Source organism: Cryptomeria japonica, chromosome 2, assembly GCF_030272615.1.
Source record: "Cryptomeria japonica chromosome 2, Sugi_1.0, whole genome shotgun sequence".
Classification (NCBI taxonomy): Eukaryota; Viridiplantae; Streptophyta; class Pinopsida; order Cupressales; family Cupressaceae; genus Cryptomeria; species Cryptomeria japonica.
In genome coordinates this window covers 67,290,703-67,315,479 of record NC_081406.1, presented here as the reverse complement: position 1 = coordinate 67,315,479, position 24,777 = coordinate 67,290,703, and the positions used below count along the sequence as shown (strand labels likewise).

Genomic DNA, 24,777 nt, shown 5'->3' with positions numbered 1-24,777 from the left:
GCGGTTTTGGATGCTTCTGCCCATAGGAAAGGTTGCAAGTCCTGATCATGTATCATGGCTCTTGCAGCTTCAACAATGGTCCTGTTCTTTCTTTCAGCAACTCCATTTTGCTGAGGGTTGTAGGGAACACAGAACTCCCTCTTAATTCCTTCTTTAACACAAAAGTCATAGAAACTACCTGAGGTGTATTCACCTCCATTGTCAGAACTCAAACATTTAATTCGATTTCCTGTAGTATTTTCAACTAAGGCTTTGAATTCTTTAAATCTGTTTAGGACTTCTTCAGACTCTTTAGTTTTAAGAAAATAGATCCATGTTTTCCTAGAGAAATCATCTATGAAGATAACATAATATAGGAAACCGCTAGGAGATGCTACTGACATAGGACCACATAAATCTGAATGAATAAGCTCTAACCTTTCTTTAGCCCTACTATTGCTTTTATGAAAGGGATTCTTTACATTCTTACCCATTGCACAACCTTTACAAGCATCATCATGAGATAAACTGAGATTAGGCATACCTTTGACCATTTTACCGAGAGTGGGAAGAGCTTGAAAGTGAAGATGACCCAATCTTCTATGCCATAGCTCGCATGATTCAGGGGTCTCATGAATGAGAGCTTGAATTGGATTAGCTGCAAGCTTATATAAACTATCACATCTATTTCCAATAATACAAGCAGATTTGAAGTTAGATTTCTTAGACCAAGCGAGTACTTTCCCTTAAGAAAATGCTATTTGCAAACCCTTATCTTCTAAAGCAGAAATGGAAATAAGATTTCTTTTAATACCAGGTACAAATAGAATATCACAGAGTTGTAAGGAAATACCAGAATCTAGTTTTAAAGAGGTAGTGCCAGAACCTTTTACCGAGTATCGAGCATCATCACCGATTACTACATGAAGATTGGTGTCTTTTTCAATCAGATCTGAGAGATGCTCACGAAATCCTGAGATGTGTCTGGAGGCACCACTGTCAAGTATCCACGTATTGCTGTCCGTAGGAACATTGCTGGAAAGAGCAGAGATAAGAAGGTAGTCTTCACTTTGTTCAGCAACTTCATTTAAGTTAGCTTCCCTTTCCTTTGGGTCATTTTGACAATCTCTGGCATAGTGACCATACCTATCACATCTGAAGCAACGAATGTGAGGAATCTCTTGACTTTTTCCTTGGATCATAGGAGGAGGATCTAAAATCTTTGCTTCTCTTTTCTTTCTTCCAATGACCACCTTTCCTAGATTTAGATAAGAGAACATGATTATCTTTGAGAGAGTTCTTGAATTTTCCTCTTACCTCAATTCGAGATTCCTCTTCGATGCAGTCAGATTGAAGACGCTCAAAGTTGGGACGATCGGCTCTTCCACCAATGCTACGAATGAATGGTTCCCATTCATCTGGTAGACCATTTAAAGCAATCATAACAAGGTCTTTATCTGAGATTTGGCAACCAAGAGTGCTTAGCTTGTCCTTTAGTTCATTGATCTTCATGAAGTAGGCTATGATTGAGTCTTCTTCTTTCATTTTCATGTGAAGAAGTTGCTGTCTTAGGGCAAGAGCCCTGCTGAGATTGTTGACTTCATAGATCCCTTCCAAGTGTTTGATCATTTCTTTGGCAGATGTAAACTTCGATATGACAATGACAAGATGGTTCTTGACGGACTCAATTATGATCCTTCTAGCCTTGAGGGAATCTTTCTTGAACAGTTTCAGCTCTTCAGCATCTTCTGGAGGAGACAGCCTTTCTTCTTCTACAAATTTCAATAGGTCATTTTCTTCAAGGATCAACAGAATATGAACTTTCCAAGCAGCAAAATCAATGGCTCCCTCAAGCCTATCTTCAGCCTTCAAACCTAACATCTTTAATCTGAACACAAACAACAGCTATATGCAACAATCGATCTGCTAAAATCAGAAGTTAGTGACACCTAGAGCTCTGATACCATGTTATTTTAAACCCTAGGTATGTTAACCAGATTTATCTAATTGATTATGCCGTAGGTTGTATTCAGATTTGCAGTATTTTAGTAAACCAACATAGATTAAATTGTGCTCTAGATTGTAATCAGATTTGCAGTATTTTAGGAAACCAACATAGATTAAATTGTGCCCTAGATTGTAATCAGATTTGCAGTATTTTGTAAGCCAACATAAATCAAAAATAGCACAGAAAACAAACAAGCATACCCTGGGAAAACCTCCAAGGAGGAAAAACCCAGCATGAAAGACCCACAGGTCAGATTATATATTCTCCTCTAAGATATAAGTACAATACTTAGCTCGAATCTGATCTTCATATATCAGATCTGTCCTTGTATGCTTCAATGACTTGCATCAAAATCTACCATGTCCCTTTGGACAATTTCGCACCAAGCTGAATAAGTTCGCACTCTTCCTTAAGTTCGCACAGCAGAGCTAAATGACCTTTTGATATGATTAAACTTGATTGAAATGACTTGCAAATTGTCATTTACTTATATGCATCTTTATTCCTTTTAAGTCGGCCTCCTTATTATTTTGGCGCTAATGTTTATTTTGGAGTGTATTTAGCGTGGCATGGAGAATAAGGATGGGGTCACGTTATTTTAGGGTAGGACCCGGTCCTAAAAGGGGTTCGGATTATGTTGCCTTAAGGCAATCCGAACCCCTATACCCCTAGTTACAATCAACATAACCAAGTGAATTGGGTTTCTCCTTGAAAGTACATTATAAAGGTTTGAAAATAATATTAGAATATGAGGGTTTAAGCCTATAGCTCCTACCAAACCAGATATCTTAAAATGTCATATAATCATACACATAAACAGTGCACCCGCTGATTTGAGAAAGAAACAGAGTCTCACATTTACAACAAAAAGCTTGAATTCACAAAGTCAGTGAAGAAGAAGACATTGAGTGAAATGTACAAATTCCTGCAAGATCTTCATGGAGATTCAGCAATAATTATGGTGCAGGGAAAAAATATGCACATCCAGATAGCAGAAATATACAAGAAAATGCCAAGTTTAGGTATAGCTTATGCAAGTATATTTGAAGGTATCAGATAAAGCTCCCAAAGTTTCTGATGCCATTGGAGTAATGACCTGTGTATGTCATTGCTTGAGGAATTAGACACTAAGGAACCATCTGCTACAAATAAAGAAGGATTACTTTCACCTACAATGAAACAAGTAAATAAAGACTATAATTATGGTATGATTCTCACATTTATGATTTAACTGACTAAAAATGCTAAGTCTGGCCACTTACGCAGGCTGCATGGTTTCATATGCACTCTTATGGAATCAAATAAGCAGCATTCCAACTACACTCAAATCAATGCACCAAATCTTTCACATGCAAATATCTCACCAGGCCTAGGCGATAAAGAAGATCATCCACATATTTTTCCCTATCTTCAGATGTTGTTAACTTTGAAAGCTGGAGCTCCGCAGCTAGAGACAGAGTTTCCCGGACTGTTAACTGAGAGAAGAAAAGGTCCTCCTGTGTTACATAAGCTATCCTACAAAATATGCAAAATACAATATTATTATCAGACAAGGGTAATAAAGTAAAGCCCGGTATATCAGTATAGAGCATTCCCATGACATCCCCATAGAAAGATAAGTTAAGATAATTCACTTATGAGAGGCAGAAGAGAATGGATTTCCATTGACATATAGTCGTCCCATGAGATGTAATCGAGGGGATGCAACAAGTTGGCCAGCTAGAACATTAAGTAATGTAGTCTTCCCAGAACCTGAAGGTCCCATAATTGCAAGTAGGCGCCCTGATTTTGCTTCGCCACTAACATTTGTAAGTAGAAATCTCATCTGCAAAGTACCATTGAATTTATATTATTATTATTTCAAATATTCACAGGTTAACATTGCAAGAAAATCCTAGATGACTGACTACATACAAAACATACAACAGAAAAATAACAAGAAAAAAGAGAATTTCTTTCAGCTCAGGTACATATTTTAAATTTTGAAAAGACTTCATGAATTCTTAGAGATCTTCCTATTCATATCTGCAAGTCTCAATAGCCTAATATTAGCCCCATTAAGGTATGCATCTTGCCTCCACAGAAAATTATAGAGTTAAAAGAAAACTCGTTAAGCATTCAGCATGGCATGAAAAAAATTAAGTTAAATAGGCTATTGATCTAACTGATGAATCTGATCATTTTGAATCTTTTCCCTGGATATTGGTACATATACACAGATGATCTTCAACCTTAATTGGAGACACAATCTTGTCAAGAACTAGAAGCTTTGATTAATTCTCAAACATGCAGCAGTATCCCTGTGAGCAAAGTCTGGTAAATGACAGTCCTTTTAAGGAATCTCTCAAAAGTGGCTGATAAACTATAATGGATGGACTAGTAAACCGTGTATCAGATCAGATATCTATTTAACAAAATTGCAACCAGCCAACTCATCTCCATCTAATTAACAAATCCATTTTTTCAATTGTTCACACAAACATGCATGTGTATTCTATATCTTACAGAGATCTCCAAAATTAGAAATAAATAATCTCATAGTAAGTTTTAGATCTGGTCATTTTGTCTTCTACTTAACAGTCATCGAAGGGATAGTGGTGAGCATATACACCAATTGAAGTTCCCATAAAAACTGCATCCTTCATTAGCTAAAAGGCAAGCTATTCAATACTTGATGTTGATCCAGTTGCTTGAAGTCGGCTTCTGTCATGAGATTTGCTAACAACTGCCCTCTTACTAGCTTCATGGGCTTGATCTATTAATGTAATGGCTTCCTACGAAAACCTAAACTGACATTCATATCGCTATATTTTGCTTCAAAGGGAAGTCTTTTTATTGGATATAGGCATATTATTTTTCTTTACAGGAAAAGTAATATTATCCTTGATGTAGAACCTGAAGAAGTTTGATTTCTTCCTGCCAATTCCATAACTAGAAATATCTTTTGAGCTGCTATACTACAATCAAATGTTTTTGAACAAATGCATCTTATATAACTCCAGTGATAATTGCCATCAGCTGAGAATTATTGATTACAAGAAAAATTGGACTATACATGCAAGGAAAATTGGAGCACAGATCTATTTTGGAGAAGTACATGGCCCCGTGTAGTTTATCGATCAACTCATCGATCCTAGGTATGGGATATCTGTTTTTAATAGTCTTCTTATTTAATGCCTTGTAATCTATGCACATACGCATCATCCCATCTTTCTTCTTAACCAGCACTACCGATGAGGCAAATGGGCTCGAACTGGGCCTTATATGTCCCATACTGAGAAGTTCTTTGATTGTCTTCTCAATCTCTTCCTTAAAGTGACGTGGGTGTCAATAAGGTGTGGTGATCACAGCCTTTGAGCCCTCTTCCAACTCAATCACATGTTCAAATCCTCTGTCAAGTGGCCGACCAGGAGGTATGTCTCCAAAAACCGGTCTATGCTTGTCTAACACTATTTGTATGTCCACATGGTACTCTAGTTTCCTGCTGGAGGCTGGTTTAGTGGAAACAAAACATTGTGCTGCCCAATCTACATCACAATGTCTAAACAAGGCCTCCATCCTTCTAGCTGACACCACCCGAGGTCCACCATCTACCATGGCCTCAAAAATTGTCTTTTTCCCATTTACCATGAACTCCAGCTGCATTTGTTTGAAGTCTTGAACATAGCGTCCAAGTGACTCCAACCACTCCAATCCCAACACAACATCTATATTACTGAGATTAAGCACATAATAAATTCCCTGTCAAAGTGTAGTCACCAATCTGTATACTGAGCTGGGGAATGATCTTAGTGCAAGTCAGTGGAAAGCCATCAGCCACTATGACGCTGAATCTCGAAAACTCCTCAATCTGAAGTCCACGCCTCATTACTAATCCTTCGTCAATGAAGTTATGCGTGGCTCCACTATCAACCAAACATACCATCCTCTGTCCCTTAAGTACACCCTTTAGCCTGAAAGGCCGGCTATGAGGAACTCCAGATAAAGTAGCAATGCGCAGAGTTTCCTTAGCCATTGAGTCCTCCAACTCTATCTGTGGTTGGTCTCCTTGAGTAGAACCCTCATCAGTGCTATGTTCCTATTCTTCCTGTTCTTCATCCTCAGAAATCACCTCAATCAGATGCACCTTGCCTTTACCAAGGCAACAATGGCCAGGCTCCCATGGTTCTTTGTAGTTAAAGCATAACTTCTTCCTGCGAAGTTCATTCCTAGACTCCTAATTTGATTTTGGCGGGAAGTTCTTTTGTTGTTTGAAACCTTTTTGCTTTGACTGAGAACCACTAAAGAACTTCTTTTGCAGTTGGAAGGGAGGTGTAGTCTCTAAATCCAATGCTAGACCAATGGCATCGTGTAATGTGCTAGGCTTATGAGCCTTCACCAACCCTCACAATCTGTCACTCAGGCCTTCAACAAATACCATTGTAACATGCCTCTTGGACATATCAAGAACCATAACTACAATTTTCTGAAATTTATTGATATAAGCCTCTACATCACCAATCTACTTAAGTTGTGCCAACTCCCTATAATAAACCTCCACATCTTTCCTGTCAAACCGGGCAATCAATCTATTGACGAATTCCTCATAAGAATGAATTAGTGCATGATCCTGAGAGACTAGCCCATGATGCCACTAGTCATACACTACTCCTTCTAAATGCATTGTGGCAAATTGAATGGCCTTATCTTCTTCCATCCGTTTGAGTGATAGGAAAGTGTCAAGTTTGTGTACCCATGATCTGGCACTCACCTGTCCACTGCCATCAAAAGTGGGTAAAAAGATTTTATTTAGTGCATCCTTATATTCTGTCGGTTGAGTTCCATGTCTACCCTGTCCTCTAGGCCTCCCGTCTTGCCTGTTCATACGGTATCTAGCCTTTTCCTTCTGCTAATCCATGAACTGGTTCAAGTTCATTAACCCCCTAACCTATTTTGGAAGTGTCATGTAATCAACATATGCAGACATCACATCAACTATTATATGGGTTTCTTCCTCCGCTTGCTCCGGAATGGTTTCTTCTTCAGTTTGTCTAGGCAAGAAAGTAGGACGAACAAGTCTGTCAGATCATGTAGTCGCTGTTCTAACAGCATTAGACCCTACTTTGTCATGGTTTTCATGTCCAATATTGCCTCGGCTGGGTACATTACTTGATCTTCTAGACCTTGAACAACCCATCCTCAACTACCCATAGCAGTGATCATTCGATCCTGGAATTGTTGCATCATCTGCTGCTGCTGTTGAGCAAAGGCTGTCAGAAACTCATCCATTTGATTGTTTAAATCTCTAGGTGGAGATCCATCTCTTCTTTCACCCATTTCACCTTCAACTGGCCTAATTTCAGATTCTTCCTAATGCCCGGACTTACTCCTTGTGTTGTATCTATGCATAGAATTTCTCTATTCTGACATGCAACCACAAATTTCCCCCGGATACTGACATGCATGTAATTTCCCACACAGGCTGGCAGGAAAGGTGGCTCTAATACCACTGAAATATCCTAACTCTAATTTCTTATCAAATTTGGTCTTTCCTTATCCAGTTAATTTATAAGATCGAACATGCATTTAAAATTTATTCCAGAAATCAATCCATTTATGGCATGCAGGAATTATTAAACTTAGAAATATTTATGATGATATATCTTTTCAGGTTCAAACAATCTTATTTATATTATAGAGACTAATTCCAATGAACAAAAGGGATCCTTCACATACCCGAATTAAAACATGCATTTAGATTAGATCAACAGCTGGTCGACTGTCTAGCAGCTTTCCCTTCATATTAATCAGACTTCTGTGTAAAAACGGCACCTTATTTCTTGCTTTTCTTTCAAGCACAATCCTCAATTAAGCTGTGATTCTTGTTTCTTATTTCAGATTGCCGTCCCACTGAGAAATTCTGCTACTGCTGGGCGCTGTGAGTTCTGGAACTGATCGGACCTTCTGAGACCACGAATGGAGAAAAAATTGTCCTTAAACTTGCCACATCCCAGCTGGAAAAGTCACGGCTTCAAGGAAAACAAAGGAGAGCTTCGGGTTTCGTCCTGAAATCCGAATTCGATCAAACACAGCAACAAGAATATGAAAATGATAGATAATCCTTCAGCCTTCGAACTCCCCTTTATAAGTTCAGCCATCTTCAAAAAAGCCATCGATGCATCTAGAGATTTCTTGGCGACTTAAGGAAAAAGTTTTTATTTCATTGCATATTAATTGAACCCCAAGAAGATACGCCTAGGAGAAATAATGTTTTAATATGAAATGGCCCCATTTTAAGTTATAATGAATAATTAGAATAATTATTCACTAGATATCAGCTTTTTGGGGTATGTCATTAATTATTTATTTATCCCCTTTATTAATTGATTAATTCTAGCCTAGGGGATGAGAGTGGCTAGAATTTGACTGTCAATGGCCTGTCAAAAGAATGGGGACATTACAGTGTCCCATGTGTGAAAAAAGTGGGCATGACACAATGAGTGTGCAGTTTCCTATAAATGATAAGCAGCAGAAACACCTTTGTTACTAGAATGAAACTGAAGGTCTATTAGAATATTTAATTATATTTTAGTCACCTATATTTAGTTCCTTGTTTAATGGTCATTTAGCTTTTTAGTTAATTAGCTTTTAAAGCTTAATTTAGCTTTTAGCTCTTTAATCTTTTACTTTAACATTATGTTCTAATTATAGAACATCATCGTGTAACCTCTATATATACGTCTATATATCGTTCAATGTAATCATCCGATTATTGAATCATTCATTCAATTTATTTTTCATGGTATCAGAGCGGGTCGATGGGATTTTTTAAAGTTTGGCGAATTTTTTAATAAAAATTCATGGCCTTCTTTCTGGAATATTTTCCAGATTTTTTTAATTGTTTTTTATAAAAAAAACGATTTTTCTTTTTTGAAGGCTTTTTGAGGGTTTCCGGTTCGTGGGCAAATTTCTTTGTGCTAGGCAGCAATTCATGTTTTTTTTAGCGTTCTGGAGATTTTCAGGCCTGCAACCTGGAGTTTTTTTTTGCAGATTGAAAATTTTCCTAGGGTTTCTGCAATTTTCGACTAGGGTTTTGACCCTTCAGTTCAAGTCGAATTTTTATTTTTCTTGCAGATTCTTGGTGGGTTTTTTGAGACCTCAACTGGGTCGTCGTCAGATTTTTCTGGGTGCATCGTTTTCCGTGTCTTAATTTTTGAGCCCTCGGATCTGTATTCTGTTTTCAGATTCTTGGTGGGTTTTTCGAGAGCTTTTTGGGTTGGTCTCAGATTTTTCTGGATGCCTCGTTTTCCGCACCTCAAATTTTGTGCCAGTAAATTTGCCTTGGAATTTAAAAATAGTTCACAATTTCTGCTATTTCTATGGACGTGTGGATTTTTGCTGTTTTTTTGGCACCATTTATGTTGTTTTAAGTTTGCAGAAAATTTTTAATTTCTGGGTTTCTTCCAAACCTTGAAATTCGCACCTTAGAATTCGTGCCAGAATTCTCATCCAGGGTTTCAAATTTTTTGTGCAGCTACTTCTATTCTGATTTTTGAATCAGATTCTTCAGTCTCATGCTTTCACTAGGTTGACCTCGTTCAACTTCAGTTTCTGCGATGGCATCTTTGACCAACATCATGTTGGAACACAAACAAAAGTTCAACAGCTACCACAACACCTGGAAACAGTGCATGTTCACGATATCTGAATATCATTACCTTTATCAAATTGATTTAGGCCAGACCTTGTCTTACAGGTCCCAGGGTTTTCACGATTTTTTCCTGAAAAACTGTCTGTCAATTTTTTTATTTTTTCCACAAAAAATCATGGTAGGGTTTTCACGATTTTTTCCTCAAAAATTGTTCGCAGGGTTTATAATTTTCCCTTAATAATTAACTCATCTGTAATCCGCGATATTCACGTAAGATTTTAGTTATCTGGGTTTTACCCTTTTTTTCCACAAAAATGATGATTTGTAACCTCAGATTTCTTGGTTTTTCGATTTTGTCCTCAAAATCGTAAATTCTCTTTTCGAGGGTTCCTATTTCAGGGTTTGACGGTTTTTTCCTCAAAATCGTGCTTTGTTGCAGTTAGCTTGGGTCGCACCTACCAGGGCGAACATCTGCAACCGTGGTATCTTGTAGTCAGTTTTGGAGTTGGTACTCTTCTGCAAAAGGGTTTGCTGATTTTTTCCTCAAAATCATTGTTTCAAGCTTCAGTAATTCGTGTGCTAGATCTCTAATTCGCGTGTGAAGGCTACATTAGCTTGGATAGCTTTTGGTATTCTTGGTCATTAACACTTTTCAGATCCAGGGAGGGTCTCCACCGCAACAGAGTGTTCTTTTCATTTGTGATCAAAAGACCTGCAGTGTCTTTTGTAGGGTAGTTAGTAGATAGAATGACCATTAAGGGAAGGTATTAGAATATTTAATTATATTTTAGTCACCTATATTTAGTTCCTTGTTTAATGGTCATTTAGCTTTTTAGTTAATTAGCTTTTAAAGCTTAATTTAGCTTTTAGCTCTTTAATCTTTTACTTCAACATTATGTTCTAATTATAGAACATCATCTTGTAACCTCTATATATACGTGTGTGTATCGTTCAATGTAATCATCCGATTATTGAATCATACATTCAATTTATTTTTCAAGGTCCCTGTAGGAGGCAATTTTGTAACCACCGCAAGGCAATTTTGAAACCACCAGTTCCCCTTAAGAGGCATTTACAAAAGGGCAGTTTCAACCTGATAACAAAATACAGATCTTGAAACAAACGCTTCACCTTTTCTTATTCCAATTCCACTTCTAGGTCCTAGAGCACGGAAGAGATATTCCAGCATCTATATAAAGGCACAAGGAGGTTGGCTTACATCATTTGAGGCTTCTGTGTGTGTTGTAGTGATCAGATTTAGAAGAATTAAGCTGTAGAAGATATTGTCGACTTGACATTGAGCAACTGGAGAAGCTATCAGTTGTATCTACTCTATGTACGTGTTCTTTAATTGATTAATAACATTTTGGTAAATGAGGTATTGCTGCTACCAGCTAGGTTTTCCCCCCTCTTTGAGTCTTTCAGGATAATTTCTTAGTTGTGTGTATTGAGTTCTTCCTATTTTTCTGGTTTATGCAGCATTATACCTTCTAAGACTGTCTACTTTTGTAAACAATAAAGCCATAGTTGAATTTCATGTTCTAATAATTCCTACACACAAAACCTTAGAAATTACAGGTCAATTTGGTTTTAGAACAGTTTTCTAATGTTTACAAATTGTGGAAAGAGGGTTTGTATAACAGTCAACAGATCTTCAAGGGGAAAAGAGTTTCTTCCTTGAAATTTGGAAATCAATACCCACAAGTAGAATCAAGAAGAAAGGATTGCTGTAGATTTAAATGCAATGTAACCACCTTGGAGGGCCACATGGACAGTTTGATGAATCATCAAACTTGGATCAGCCAACAGCAAGAGCACATACCACGGCTACAAGGACAAATGGCCCAAGAACAGTCATCTCTTTGTTCATTGGTGAGAGCTCTAGATGATAGAGAACATGATCTTGAAGGAAGGCCATCGTTAGAAAGGAAGATAAAATATGTACAAAATACATTGGAGGTTTAGATAAAACAATGTTAAGGCCAAGTAAATGCAGAATTGTTAGATCCATGGATTAAACAGATGGAGGGCTAGGGCAAATAAGATTTCTTTTCCAAGCCTTAAAATGCCCAGGTAAGATTTGGCTATGAAAGCCGCCCAAGACCAACAGACTAAAGGCAAGTACAAATAGATCAAAAAATCAATGGATTGCAATATGCAAACTCAATGTACAACCAAAGTATACAAGATGCACAAGAGATGATTAACAATTAGCTACAATTAGGTATATATAGAATACACCATTAAGACATGTAAATGTGCAATCAATGTGGGATGAAGGAGATTTAGTCACATGTGTGCACAACATCTCCATCAAATTAGGAAGTACATGTCACATAAGAAAACTACCCAAGTAGATATAGGAGTAGATTGGTGACTCCTCAACACCCCCAAGATCCCTACAAGAACAAACTAACTTCCACAAAAGAGAATGACAAGAATAGCTTCCACAAAAGGAAATGAAATTGTACACGAGAGGCCTTGCCTATAATGGCAAGGTGAGAGGTAGGATTAGACAAGACCTTGACATGTGTCATAATCCCATGCAATGAGACAACAAAAGTGTTGACCTAGGTAACTAAAAGTAGTTGTCATGAGATAAGATAAAATCATGTGACAACTAACCAATCTTCTAGAAGGACACCTAGGACCTCAGTAAAATTAAGTTATGAAAATAAATCCCCCACTAAGAACTAGCGAAAACACTAGGTACAAGACCTTTACTAGGTCCAAAACCTTATTCACACCAACTGTAGATACCTGCCTAAGTAGGTTTATCCTATCCTAGGTGCAAATATGCGATAAGGTAAATAAACATATGCAAAAAGAAAAATATGCACCAGCGCCATATATCTCCACGTCCATGCTCAAATGTGCCAAATTCTGATCAAGAGTACAAGCCTAACTATAGAGGATACCAACAAGGAAGCATGAAAACAAGGAGAGAAAGCAAGATGGTTTATAAGTACCCTCATTACATCCAAAGAGAAAGGGACCCCCAAGAAGGCAGAGAACCAAAATAAATCTTGACAACAAATAAGGTACCCATGTACAAAGATGGTCCATTAAAGAAAGGCAAGAGAATCCCCAAAACAAGAGAGTAAAAAGATGTCTCCAAATGCTGCTCAACAAAACCGATGCTAAACTGTGAGAAGCACTGATGAATCAAATCAGGTACCAAATAGGACACATAATCGCTCTCAACATCAATATGAGAACTGAACCGAGATTTAGGTACTCCTGCAAAAGTGGTCAACATCAATGATGACTAAGGTGAATCATGGAATTCAAGAACTGCAGGTTTTGTCACCATGTCAGCAATTAGAGGCGTAGAAAATACATCCACAAACAAGGATGCAATTCAATCAAAGTTGTCACCAAAAAGGAGGTAAATGTCCTCAATAGTGTCATCAAAATTGTAAAGTGAGGCTTCAAAAACAGATGTGAATGTCTGGTAAGCAGACCACCCAATGAAATAGATCTTGTAGACATGAAGAATCCTGGTGATGAGAATCACTGGAAGCCCATAGAGAAGCAACTCTAAACTCTATAGTGGCAACAGGTACACAAGGAATGTCCCCAACTGAATATGGGGCATTAGAAAGAATCGCAGTACTCTCAGTATCATTCACATGTGCAAGACTCCCACAAGTCCACAAAAGAAGTGAAAGGTGGAGAAGCAGAGCTTTCCAAACTGCACACAAAGAGAAGTGTTCTGTGAAGACTGGAGAGGCAGAGCTTCAAAGAGAAGTGTTTAAAGAGAAGTCGCCTTTATGGAGAAGATTGCCAATAGAAAGCTGAGGAATATTTTCTAGTGCTGGCCCACAATGGCTCTACAAGCCATCAAGATGATTTCCAACAAAGAATACATCCAATTGGCTCAACATATAGAATAAACACAGATGTAGCTTTGTAGTTCATGACTTGGTTGTTGGAGCTAGGAAAAATAAAAAACGGAAACGGTGCAACTTTTGGTGGAGTTGCTTGTGATGGAGTTGCTTGTGACATTGAAATGGAGAGTGGGGATGCCTCAACTCCTAGACATGGCAAAGGTGGCAAGAGGTTTTAGGCTAGAGGGTAAATGTTGACCAAGGCTCTTCTATTACTTCAACGACCCTCTAGTTCCCTTCCTCGTCTGGGGGTCGAGTATGAATGAGTGCGTGACAAGGCTAAGCAATGGCCTACATTGGTTTCCTTTTATAGATTATGGCAGCTTCACAAGCGTCAATTGTGACAGGGATGGGAGCCATGGTGGACACACAACTACAAGACGGGGAGGAAAATGAGTAAGTTGTTTTGGGTTTGGAACTTATTTTCCAAAAAGTGTTCAAAATTGTTTATTGTATATTGTCTTTGTTGATGACATTTGGGCCCAAGTACGAGTTTTTTTGGCTGAATATGGGGTTGGTAACTTTTTGCAAAAACCTCTATGGAATGTGAGACTAGCAAGACAATGTAAATTTGTGACGTAAATCAGGTCTGGCGTCCTCATGCCACATTTATATATAAAAACAAAATATTTATATTAAATTATTAATAATAATAAATATAAATCACTATCTTATAATTGATATAATATTATTATAATACATTAACTGATATAATATTATTATAATACATTAATTGACGAAATGCATTATATCACTAATATAACTATAGTATTGTTATATTTGTATTACAAATATTTTAATTAACTTATATAATAAAAATAATAGAAATAATAAATAAATTCGATAATAAAGTTGAGGTTGTTTTGTATCTTCATAGAAAGTAGCATGATCTAGTCGAATCGACTCTGATCCTCCACTATTATCTTTTGTCTACTTCTATAATAATTTCGTGTGCAAATGAAGATATACTTTTTACTTCTCTATCTAGTACACAAAATTAATTTTGTTTTATTTAAGTATTCATTTTATCAAATAGGAGAGTAAGCATGGCGGCCACAAAGTCAGCTAGTAGATTACTTGTAGAACAAGCTGGCATGTACATGGGAAATCCTGAGTTTGATTCCTAGCTGAACCATGGAAATTAACATGATATAAAAGCCAGACTAAGAGCCCCAAGCACCAAAGAATGCCTCAAGAGAGGGGTTTGAAAATATGACTTACAAACCAAAAAGCCTTCGTCATAAAGAAGGCTGATAGAGCAATTATATAGAATCTCTAATGCACATGGGAGGTTCTAGATCCTAGATTCAAATCCTAACTGGTTCATAAAATGTACAGTTAATGTGCTCTAAGTTGACTCTTAATAATATCCTAAAAAATTTATCTATGGAAAATTCAAAAACTGGCCCAGGATAGTACTACAAAACATCAAAACTACCGAAAAGAACCAAAAAAAACACACAAGATTGATAAATATGATAATCTCTCAAGAAAATGAAATTAATTATAACAAAAACCACCTGTGCCAGTATTGTTACCCTAAAGAGAACTCCCAAAGTGAGTAGTGGCAAATTGCGCATGATTATCATAAATGTCAAGAAACTCACCGTTTTACCAGCCTTGTCTGATAATGTGCAGGTGATATTCCTCCATTGAAGACTGACTGGAACAATTCCACCTTGAAGTTCCTCCTCATTTGAATTCCTGTCCTCTTCATTTTCATTCTTGCCCTTTTGGCTATTCCCAACTATTGCCGGACCTGGTAAAGCAAATATACGTATTGCCAGAGCTGCCACTAAGGTTGCAATAATTTTGGCAATGTTACCGTCCATGGCGGCTCTACAAAACGCAAAATGTATCCTCGAAATTCTGAGGAATCTAGTTAGCTTTTGTTAGGAGCGTAGCCTATATACTTTGGAAGGTTAAACACGGTAATGTGACTTCTACCAAACTGAGAAATATCAGCCACAGCTTGAGGTAAGTAGTTTGTCTGGATTGGTTATTGTTGTAATTGTAGCTGATTAAACCTTATTATTTCAATCTTAATCATAATGGTGAAAATTGCTTATCATAAATGTGAGAAGATCTAGGGGAGAGGTGTCAATACGTGCGCACCATAACTTCGGGGGTCCATGTCACGTGGACTCAGAGACCAAGTTTGACCCTTTGCCAGTTCAATCGGTGAGTTGGCAACCCGAAATAAAAAATTGGATGTCCACTCCTTTCATTTGCCACGTGTATGTCGTGCATTGGTGTGAGGTGTCGAAAAATTATCGTTTTGTACCCCCCAACCGGAACGTTGGCGGACCCACCCCATTACCTATTGAAAATATCTGGCAATCTTGAATGCAGTTTACGCATGGCAAATTTTTAGAAGACAAACCGTTTCACCGAGCTCTCCCTCCAAAAACGATGCCGCCACTTTCAAACTTTCCAACCTGCCGCATTAACTTCGCGTCCACTCGCCCTGCGTCCAGCTGCCCCATCATGTTTTTCAAGCAGAGATGCATTCATGGCATTTGTGTCCTCGCATTTCGCTCCTGCAAAAGGTCGTCCATTTTGTGTGCTTTCTCTGGTGAAGGGTTTCAATCAGCTCACCTCCTGTTCGCCATGGCATGCAACCAAATCAGCAAGGACCCAGAACGTGCGCACCTTCGATCGAGTATGTGATTTGTTTGTGTCCTTTGAAATTTGGGTAGTGGTCGACTTTTTTACCCTCGTTCCACTTTTTTGATGTTTCAATTGGTTTTTGCAAGGTTCGGTTGTGACGAGGACGCATTGCGCTGGCTGTGGCAGATCAACGACGGCTCCCCCTTCAACTCAGGGGAGGAAATATCCTCACTAAGGCATGTCGATTCTGGTTTTTTGTTTGAAGGCTACTTCCCTTTGGTATTTCGGTTTTTTTTTTCATTCTCTATCTTTCCGCAAGTCTTTGTGTTTCTGAGCACAAAACAGTGTGTTCTTGAACACAATTACATGCCAAAAGGGAATCGTAATCCTCTGTTCAAGGTTCGTTGTTCTTTTTTTGCTCACTGCTGCGAGAAGATGGGTTTACATTTCTTGCATCTCTGTTTCTATTGATGGCTTCTAATCGATGTACAACTTAATTTTGTTTGAGGGTTTGAGGATTTGAATTGATATATGTTGGAATTTTGTTTGAGGGTCCAAGGGTTTGAGGGTTCGAGGATTTAAATTGATATAATTGTTACATGGTTTCAATGCTCGAATGCTTTGAATAGTTCAATGCCTTCAGTTTCCAAGGGTTTCAATGGTTCAAGTGTATACTTGAATATTTGAATGTTTGAGTCTTTGTGAGTATGTGGGTTTGTGGGTTTGAGAGTTTAAATGCTTTCACTTCAATACATTGCTTCAATGCTTAAATGTACATTCAACGATTCAATGGTTACATGTCCAAGGGTTTACACTCAATAAAATGAAGATTATTTGGTAAATTGCGACTTAATGGTTGTCACCTTTCAATATTTGTCATGTTTCAATAGTTTCAATGTTGTCAAGTTTCGATAGTTTCAATGCTTGTCATGTTTCAATAGTTTCAATACTTGTCAAGTTTCAGTAGTTTCAATGTTTCTTTCAAATAATGCACAAACAGTAAATTGGAAACCCTCAAACCCTTAGACATGAACAGTGGCATGTATGTGCAAATGTGTATGCACATGTGTATGTATATACTCATGTGTATTCACCTGTGTATGTATTTACACATGTCTATGTATTTACACGTGTATGCACATGTATATGTATGTACACATGTGTATGAATCTAATTAAATGAAGTTTATTTGGTTGATTGCGAGTTAGTTGTCAAGATACTTTTATTGTTCTTTCGATGAATTCATTAATGGTTGTCATGTTTCAATAGTTTCAATGCTTGTCGTGTTTCAATAGTTTCAATGCTTGTCGTGTTTCAATAGTTTCAATGTTTCTTTCAAATAATGCACAAACTAGTAATTTAGAAACCCTCAAACCCTTAGACATGAACAGTGGCATGTATGTGCAAATGTGTATGCACATGTGTATGTATATACTCATGTGTATTCACATGTGTATGTATTTACACGTGTCCATGGACATGTCTATGCACATGTCTATGTATGTACACATGTGTATGAATCTACATGTGTATAAATCTAATTAAATGAAGTTTATTTGGTTGATTGTGAGTTAGTTGTCAAGATAATTTTACTCTTCTTTTAATAAACTCATTAATAGTTGTCATGGTTGCATAAACAGTATATTAGAAACCCTCAAACCCTTAGACATGAACAGTGGCATGTATGTGCAAATGTGTACGCACATGTGTATGTATTTACACGTGTCCATGCACATGTCTATGTATTTACATGTGTATGCACATGTCTATGTATGTACACATGTGTACGCACATGTCTATGTACATGTATGAATCTACATGACCTACAACTCAAATTTCAAGACATTCACTCTATAGACATGTACATTTATGTATGTATGTACATGTATATACATATGTGCATGTACATATATATACGAAGGTGCATGTACATTTATATACATATGTGCTTGAACATGTATATATACATTGCTGTGAGGATCCACTACATGCGCACCCTAACTTTGGGGACAATGTGCCATGCCACATGGACTGAGAGACCAACTTTGAACTCTGCCCAAGTACTCTGTTGATCTCCATTCACATGTACTGTGATGATTGGGCTAATATGTCAACAATTGGGTCAAGAAGCCTCCAACCTTGCAGAACACTTGTACAACAACCCAGGGACCTTACTTAATTTGAAATAGTTCTTAGGTGGATTGAACAATTGAGTTCAAACAACTGTGATCCTCTTTGTGTTGCATTCACAAAAAAACACCTTTTACTTGTTTTGCATTTCTCTTACTCCCAAACAATGAGGACATGCCATTGTTTGAAAACCTTCGTGCTCTTCAATTATCAAAGTGGTCGAAGGACGTATGGAGGGAGAGCATGGTGGATTGGGTGCATCACAATTGAAAAGTATTAAGATTTTCAAACAATTGTGTGTCGTTGTTGGAGTACCTACATGCATGGAAGGTGAGGTGAGGCGTAGTTAATGGCACTGCAAGGAAATTTTCAAAGTGGTCGGAGGAAGTATGGAGGGAGAGCTTGGTAGATTGGGTGGCCATGTAGAAAAATGTCACGCGACAAACTCAATCAATGGTAAAAAATGGCCCAATTTCGACACCTCACACCAATAGCAAGGTTTTCAAGTTGGGCACCCAACTCAATTGTGCTAAATTGATAAATCAAACCTATTGCCATATACATCAGTCAATAGACAAAAACTGTAGCATGTACTTGTTCGCACCTTTTCTCAATCATCCCATTACATGTGAATTGTACCAACATATCAAACTTCTCTTTCTAACCTGAAACCATTGGACTCTGCAAACCATTCAAGCATTTAATATAAACGTAACATATGAAAGCATTTGAGACATTCAAACATTGGAGCGCTTGAACTATGCAAACCAATTGCGCATTGAATGTACATGTAACCATTGAAAGCATTTGAGACATTCAAACATTGAAACCATTGAAACCCCATAACCCTCAAACAATTGAAACCATTGACACATAATAAAGTATTCAAATTGGCAGAAATAGTCAATCATCCCATTACTCGTACGTCACCAATCAATATGTATACCAATGTCTCTATTACATCAATCAAAATTGAACAATAACTATTATCCAAAATGTCTTCTTAAACTTCAATTGAAAAAACGAGGCAAAAAAATTCTTAACCCTAAGCCTGATGGTCGCAGTGCTGCTACGGGTGCCACGTTCTCGTCAACATCAATAGAGTCACTGGTGCTCAATTCAAGTGGCATTGGGCTGCAATATCCAAGGTTGGCACCATATGGTGGCACTCCTACAATATATTTTGATGTACCAGGAAAAGTAGGAGAGGGGGAAGTAGGCGAATAATTCATGCCTGTTGGAAAGAGTTGGGCAACATTATGTTAATTAGATCCTGCATAACAGGGTGTCGGTTGGGCAAAGGCATGGACGGACTGGACTCGCTGTTCAACAACTTCTTTCTTGCCAACACATGGACCTGCTCTTAGATTGCCCTTTCCTCAGCCTCGTGTTCCTTCCTTGCTTTATCTCGTTGCAATTTTTCAGCCTTTTCCTTCTTTTCTAATTCCTTTAGCCTTTTCTATTCTTGTCACAAGATTGCCTTCTCCTTTCTCAACATTGCATTAGTTTATTTGGCCAACAAACTTGTTGCCTTGTTTGCTTTAATCTGCTCTCTCTTTCTTTGTTTCCCCTCCTCTTTCTTTGTTTCCCCTCCTCTATTTCTCTACTCCTCATCTCTACAACCATGACACCCTTGATAAACTCATCAGAACTTATCAACTACCCTTCCCGTGCCAAACGGATGCCAGTTGAAGCCCCCCTACCACTTCTCTAGTTCACAATGTGAATGGGCAGCTTTAAGAATCGTGAGAGTGTATTTTGTTGTTGTGATTGAGGCATCTCACTTACTCGTGACATCAGGCTCTCCTCTTCCACATGACAATCTTGTGTTGCTTCTTGCGTCAAACCTACATTGTTTCCGTTGTCAGAGTCACCACAGTCTGCATAGTAATGCACCATTTTCAGAATGACGCCTTCTGGTGGTGAAGGCAAGCTAGATGTCTCTCATTCGTCTTCGCCTTCCAACTCAACATCGAGATTCGTCGCCCCTTCCACCACCCAGGATGGTGTAATTCGCTCAGATGGAAGGCCAAGACTCTCGTCCAAAGTGTCAACTGCATCTTCATCAATGTTGGTGGCTGCCTATTCCATGTCCACTTGTGCAATTGAATCTGTTTGACGACTGGCTGCAATGTTTTCCGCAACCACTTATGGGGAGACATGGACTCCCGAAAGGCTGAGCATGTTTTGCACTACAGATGCATCTTCCCATCATTAATGTGGAATGTGGTGCTGGGCTGCATGTCTTGCGTGAGGGCATTGGGATTGAGGGGCCATATCCCCGTCCTTTTGAATCTCGCAGTAATGTTTGAAACAGTCAATGCCCTGGCCAAAGACTTGCTGCTCAATTATGCCAATTCAGCCCTCCCGATTTCCAGATTAGGGAACCTTGCTATCCAGGTGGCTCTTTCTGATTTGAAGTATGTTTTGAATGGAGAGAATACACTCACATCGAGTGGCTGCAATTTGTGAGATGTGTGAGCTGGCAATGTCAGCAAGTCTATGCCCAACATCCTTGCCTCCTCGATGGTTGGCAATGCAACATGGTTGTCGTGGTCGTCGAATATCAACAAGCACCTTTTCGTTGGTGATACACCCCCAGGGATGGAGTGCTTGAAGTGTTGCAACCAACTCATGAATAGTTCATTAGTCATCCACGCATGTTGTTGCGTTGCCATGCAAGCACCAAGTTCGCATTTAGCTATGTGAATTTGTATCTGCCTCTTGCCTTTGAACAAGTAGAACACTGGAATGCTTTGTCTGGAAGCATTAACGCAACAAATAATCGTGATCCACTCATGACTCTTTAAAAGTATATGAGACACATTCTGGCTTCCTTTCCTTGCAAGCACCCTCATTGCCCCATTTCTGTTGGCCATAACTCTTGTTTCATCACAATTCCAAATGTGGGCAAGACCATATGGATTAGCAGCATATGCTTTTGACAATGTCTCGTAAAAAGCATAAACAATTGCTAGTCTACGACACAGTGCCCAGTCTTTGTCAAGGCCTTCGACCATCCACAAGTTGAGTTCATGATGTCTGCCTTGAATCCAAACCACCATGAGTTTCCAGGCATGTCATCCTTGAAAGGGGTTGGTCTATCCTCACAAATCTGAGAGACAACTGCCTTCAAGTTTATGATTTCAAGGCCATGACCACAACCAACCATCTCTTGGCACCACTGCACAATCTCCTCTTTTTCTTGATACGTGGGGATGGTTGGTGGACCTTTCTTGGACGTTGTGGTCAGACCACCCAACCATTTTGACAGTGTTGCAGTTGGGATGCCCCACTTCCTTGATGCACCCCGTATGGACATGTCGTTGTCCTCAACATCTCGGAGTGCACCTTCCATGTCAGTTGTCGACCATAACTTCTGTTGCATTGTTACTTTTCTTGTAGTTGAAGGTGGACTAGGTTGGTCCACCGTGGTCGGAATAAGACGTTCACTTGGATGGTTTGTTGGTGGGGGTATAGGGTTTGCCTGGGTCTGAATAGGAGGTGGGGCTTTTGTTTGAACATTGAAAGTGACACCCCTTTTTTTTTCTGAAAGCACCCTTGTGCATGTTGATCTCTTTGAATCATGGTGAGGCATCTTGTCTGCACAAAACAACATGAACATGAATGTTACCCATGGAAATAACGTTTAATAAATATAGGCCACCATAACTAATATGAATAATTTTATGTTAGACATTCAATCTTTTCTAAATATTAATATCAGCTATACTATTTTGAATCTGAATACTCTGAGATCGAACAAACTAACCATGTCATTTTGTAAATCGATGTTTGTTGATCAGTGCCAACAGTGATGCTTGATATGGAATGAATGTGCAATTACATATTGAATGACAACAAGGTGCAACAAGTCAGCGAAGCTTGAACAGTAAGAATATGGTTCCCTTTTACGAAACTCAGAATTTCAACAATTGTTTGATTGTTTTCTGTATTGGACACTTGTTTTATTGTTTTTTGTATTGGACACCTATTCCGATATGGATTCATGGTCGAAACCTTCTGGGTCTTCTAGATGTGGGGGTGTAGCTAGAGTGTGTTCTTTCTAAAGAATTACTTGTCTGAATAGATAGGAAGGGGTGCTTGGCTTACAATTAGGTTGAAAGTATATTTTGGTAAAAATCTACGATGGGATTTGTTCATCCACTACTGTACGAAGCAGGCGTTGCCAGGACAGGTTTTGAGAGCATTCTCGGACCTAAGGACCATAGTTTTCTAAGAAAAATCTATTGATATAGTTGGTTTGCCATGATTGGAGGTTGAGCTTGAATAATTTTGAATAGAAACAAGATCTTTTGGGGAAGAAAAGATCATCATAGCGGTATGGATAGAGAAAGAATTGCTCAACATGATGACCATGCCTGGCTAACCACTCTTGTTGTGCTCAGATTCAGGGATATGAGATGTTAATAGGGCATTCTGTTAGTGGAATAACAGAGTGTGAGGTGGGGAAAGTTTCACGGAGATAGTTCAGGATTTCATAATCAGCATCCTCTTGAAACAGGGTTTCAACAAGACCTTCACTTGTTAGAATCTTGTGGACCTTGAGATAGTTTTGCCTCTCATATTCATAATTTTTGACAATCTGATAGCATTGACATGTGTCTGACATTTCCACACTTTGTTGTATCCATGTGCGTTGTCTGGAATGTATCATTGTCAATCTGCATCATGATATATATTACAATCTTTGCATGTGACCTCAAAACATTACTTCAATCTGTATATACAAACATGCACATTATCATATGTATATACATACACGTAGACTAATTGGCATGCATTTCTAGATTGGTATGGAATTGCTAAACACTTGTACATGTCTGTGAATGCAAATATTGAATTGGTTTGCAATTGCACAGTAAGTCATATGCCATTATACGGATTGACATACATATATATGTATGAATAGTGATGCATGCAGTCACATACAGAAACATATATATGTAAATACTCACACACACACACACACACACATATAGTCATAGACACATATATACGCAAATATATTTCAATATGTAAATGTATGCATATGTATTTGATTTTATATGTAATCAGATATGTGTGTGTGTGTGTGTGTGTGTGTATATATATATATATATATATATATACACACATACTCATTTGTGTATATATATAAATATATGTTGATATGTATGTATGTGACTGTGTGTGTGTGTTTATGTGTGCGTATATATATAAATATATGTGTATATGTATGTTTGTGACTGTGTGTGTGTGTGTGTGTTTGTGTGTGCATATATATATAAATATGTGTGTGTTCGTAAAGGTATTAATACACAATTGGAGCCCATTAGATATGTGGACCCCATAGAAAGGTATTCATACATATATAGTCCATATATATGTGGACCCCATCTGTTAATAAGAGGGAGCCAACTCAACTATATACATGGCGAAGGGTGAAAGTTGGCAGCCTCCTTCTATAAAATTGTGCATGTATTAATTGTATACGCATGGCAATTAGGAAGGGTGAAAGTTGGCAGCTACCACCTATAAAATTGTGCATGTATTAATTGTACATGCATGCCAATTGGGAAAGGGTGAAAGATGGCACCCATCTCCTATACAATTGTGGATGCATAAATTGTATATGCATGGCAATTGTGAAGGGACACAATTATTAACTGGTCAATAAACGAAACAAGACGGCGGGAGAGAATAAATCTGGAGGCAATTATTAAAAAAGCAGTGAAGTTGCTATTTAATCTGTTGGTGGGATATAGTTTCAGTTAGTTAAAAAAACATTCCCTGCATATATCTAGAATGTTTGTATACGTGTGTAGTGTTTGCAGAAGACATGGAAGCCACCTTCACCCTTTACACAACAAGACAACAACTGGCCTTTACGGGCAAGATCACCAATAAAAGGTTGAAGGTCGTATTCAAGTTTGAGGATGAAAAATTCCTTCGACCTTTAAATTGTTTCTAGGTGACTGTTTCATGAACATAGATCACTGGTACCGAACGAATGCGGACATCGTGGCCATGGTAGCAGATTGGGAAAAGTTCGCAAAAAGTTAAATGGTTGTTGAAAGAAATTGTGGACGATGAATGGCTGCTCAATCTCGATGAACTTGTCATAACGACTATTCCAGGGCTAGGGTTTGAAGTGCCAAAGTGAGAATTGAGTCGTGGGGTTCCTAAAATTTTCCCCTTCATTCGATGGGAAGTGGGGGCGGACCGCAAGGTAGCTTCTACCAAAACCACACTCAGATGGATGATGCTAGAGATGTGGCTCATCGAGAGGAAGAAGGCAGATGAAGGAACATTGGGTGGTGCAAGTGAGGCGGGAGGTGAGGTGGGAGGTGAGGGAACATCGGGAGGTGCAGGTGAGGTGGGAGGTGAGGGAACGTCGGGAGGTGTAGGTGAGGCGGTAGGAGAGGGAACGTCGGGAGGTGCAGGTGAGGCGAGAGTTGTAGATGACACTGGTTATTGGTACGAAGTATGAGAGGTTCCTGCAGACTCCAACGAGGACGAAGACTATG

General features: G+C 38.4%; 3 protein-coding genes across 3 annotated transcripts in view; all 3 read right to left on the bottom strand.

Moving 5' to 3' along the window:
• Positions 1-15,475, bottom strand: part of LOC131060532 (ABC transporter G family member 7) — a 158,616-nt gene extending 143,141 nt beyond the window's left edge. Inside the window, exons 1-3 of the mRNA XM_057993782.2 lie at positions 15,115-15,475; positions 3,622-3,812; positions 3,352-3,502 (exon numbers count right to left, since the gene is read on the bottom strand). Coding sequence (XP_057849765.2) covers positions 3,352-3,502; positions 3,622-3,812; positions 15,115-15,339 — 567 coding nt within the window. The 5' untranslated portion in view covers positions 15,340-15,475. The remainder of the gene's footprint in view (positions 1-3,351; positions 3,503-3,621; positions 3,813-15,114) is intronic.
• Positions 474-3,335, bottom strand: LOC131060533 (uncharacterized). Its single transcript, XM_057993783.2, has 2 exons — positions 1,297-3,335; positions 474-1,134 (listed from the first exon to the last, which is right to left on the bottom strand). The coding sequence occupies exons 1-2, from the start codon at positions 1,858-1,860 to the stop codon at positions 1,129-1,131; spliced, it is 570 nt and encodes a 189-aa protein (XP_057849766.2). The 5' UTR covers positions 1,861-3,335; the 3' UTR covers positions 474-1,128.
• Positions 15,476-20,595: 5,120 nt separating the features above from the next.
• LOC131859147 (MFS-type transporter clz9-like) lies at positions 20,596-21,126 on the bottom strand. The gene has a single exon (XM_059212705.1). It carries the CDS (start codon positions 21,124-21,126, stop codon positions 20,596-20,598), a length of 531 nt encoding a protein of 176 aa, XP_059068688.1.
• Between the last annotated feature and the right edge of the window lie 3,651 nt (positions 21,127-24,777).

Coding starts and splice junctions, on each gene's coding strand:
- LOC131060533 (XM_057993783.2), bottom strand. CDS start 1,860: ATGTTAGGTTTGAAGGCTGAAGATAGGCTTGAGGGAGCCATTGATTTT.
- LOC131859147 (XM_059212705.1), bottom strand. CDS start 21,126: ATGGCCAACAGAAATGGGGCAATGAGGGTGCTTGCAAGGAAAGGAAGC.